Consider the following 2,435-nt stretch of genomic DNA (forward strand, 5'->3'; position numbering starts at 1 on the left):
GTTAATGTTAATCTGTACATATCTTTTTTTTCTATTCTTGTGAATTGTCTATTGCAAACAGAAGGTTTCTAGTGAACCAGTAGCTATTCAACTACCCGTCTCAGCTCCATTTTTTGGTGATAAACTAAAGAAATAAACTACGCAAAGGTATAGGATTTATTCCATCATCTCTTTCTGGAAATATTTGATTCTTAGGACATGAAGAGGAATACAGGAGGAGGAAGGAATAAAAAAACAACCTTGTGCCAGAACAAGTATTTACATCAGACTTTTGGCACATTTCTGTACAAAGAAACTTTTAAACCACCCAAAATGGAAGCTGATTTAGGAGAGTGACTAGTGTCCATGACCTTCTCAGTGTCGGTGTCGGTTCATTCTTGATTGAGGATTTCCGACAGCTCCTTTATGTACTCGATGGTGTATTTGAGAGTCTGGATCTTGGTCAGTGGTTGTCCTCTGCGGCTGTAGACAGGAGGCAGGTAATCCCGGAGCTGATGCAAAGCTTCAGCTAAACTCCTCATGCGCATCTTCTCTCTCTCGCTCGCCTTCATGCGCCTTTTCGTCGACATTTTGGGTCGAGACGATTTCGTCTGGCCCGCTTTCCTTCCGTAGGAATAATCCGAGAACATTTCCCCTGGAGCCTCTGGAGAGGATGAGGAACAGCTGGAGCAGGGCGAGGCAGAGGGTTCAGGTGAGGGACATCTGCGTCTGATGGAGCCGCTTTGGGTGTCGGATCTCCAGTTCCACTGCGCCAGAAGTTTAGCGGTCAAGTGATCGACCTCTGCGCCGTCCATGTGTGTGTTAGGATAAACTCAGGTGAGCTGAGGGTGTGTTTTATACCAGCACAGCCTCACTCACGGCTGGTTTACGAGCTCACAGCTTTTGGCGAAGTTCAAAGAAAGATCAAGTGTCAGCAAGTGCGACTTGTTTGTCTCTCTGGAGATGAACAACTTCAGTATCGCCCAGGTGTGAATGAGCGGCTAATGCGGCTGAGAAAAGAAAATAATTAGATTTCCCTTTTGTGAGAAGTGACTTTAAACCTCGTCACGCGTCTCGGGGAAACGAGATAGACAAATGAGACACAGGAGGGGCTTCGGGATCTGGGGCAAAATGTTCAACACAGATTCACAGTGAAATTCATGATGGGGAGAATTTTACACACAGACTGGAGTGGGGAAGACTGGAGGCTATAGATAGATAGATAGATAGATAGATAGATAGATAGATAGTTTTGATCCAACATCACACTAGCTTTTTTTAAGAATCACAAAACGTTACTTATTTCAGTTATTTCTGTATTAAATAATATTCAGTCTACAGCTGTACAGCTGCTGTAGCAGAGCTGGAATGGATAAAATAGGCTGATTAATATCCTTAAACACTTAATTTTTTATTTTTTTACTTTTAACACTACTACTACTACTACTACTACTAATAATAATAATAATAATAAATAGAAGTATAAGATATTTAAATTCTTTGGTTTCTTTCAATATCTGTAATTTTAAAAACTAATATACAACAACAGCAACTACTACTACTATTTTAATTTCACTTCTTTAAATAAATTAATAATAATAATAATAATAATAATGGGATATTTGAATTTCATTGTTTAGATAACTAATTTATTAGTAAAACATCCTGCTTAATAATAGCTTTTTAAATTTCATTTTTTAAAAATAATTTAAAATACAACTACTACTACTAGAAGTAATGTGAATTTCATTGCTTTAAATAACTTTTCACAAATTATTATTATTATTATTAATAGAAGCATGAACTATACTAGTTTTTCAATTTCTTTAACTGAAAAACAAAACTATAGTATTACTACTATTACTAATTATTATTATTATTAGTAGTAGTAGTATTAGTAGTAGTGGCATTATTAACAATATTAGTAGCAGTAGACTACAAGTAAACTACAAGTTTGTTTACACTTATTTTTGTATAGAGACAAACTCCCTCCTCAATAGATTTCCATTAGATTCTCTCTTTTTCTTTTTGCCGAGTGCCACCTCACTTGTATCGATACATAAATTTATGTTTGCCTGTGAATGTTTGACTTTTACCACTACTGTAACACTGCAATTTCACTCAGGACCAATAAAATTTCTATCTATTAATAATAATCATTATATTAATACTATTAAAGTAACAATAGGTTATTTTGAAGTGTGCAGTGAATGCCAGCGTTTAAAATAAGACAAACATAAGATCTGCTAATTTAAATATATAGCTAGCTAGTCTGACCCTCTACAGATATTGTGAGTGCTGCAGCTGTCATTTCCCTCTTTCCATACAGACCTCTCCAAGCTTTCATGTCTGAAAAGGTGTGCAACATGTCACTACATGGGTGAAGAAAGACCAACACAGGGTGTGCAATAAAAGTGCGCCATGTTTAAGGGATCTGGGTGAGGAAAAGGAAGTGA

The 2,435-nt window shown here is 36.6% G+C and overlaps 1 protein-coding gene across 1 annotated transcript; it reads right to left on the reverse strand.

Annotated features, from left to right (window-relative positions):
• Positions 1-371: 371 nt before the first annotated feature.
• Positions 372-794, reverse strand: msgn1 (mesogenin 1). The gene has a single exon (XM_060903579.1). It carries the CDS (start codon positions 792-794, stop codon positions 372-374), a length of 423 nt encoding a protein of 140 aa, XP_060759562.1.
• Positions 795-2,435: the final 1,641 nt, after the last annotated feature.

Source organism: Neoarius graeffei, chromosome 21, assembly GCF_027579695.1.
Source record: "Neoarius graeffei isolate fNeoGra1 chromosome 21, fNeoGra1.pri, whole genome shotgun sequence".
In the NCBI taxonomy this organism is placed as follows: Eukaryota; Metazoa; Chordata; class Actinopteri; order Siluriformes; family Ariidae; genus Neoarius; species Neoarius graeffei.

Bases quoted from the DNA above. Each gene is read 5' to 3' on its own strand.
- msgn1 (XM_060903579.1), bottom strand. From the start codon at position 794: ATGGACGGCGCAGAGGTCGATCACTTGACCGCTAAACTTCTGGCGCAG.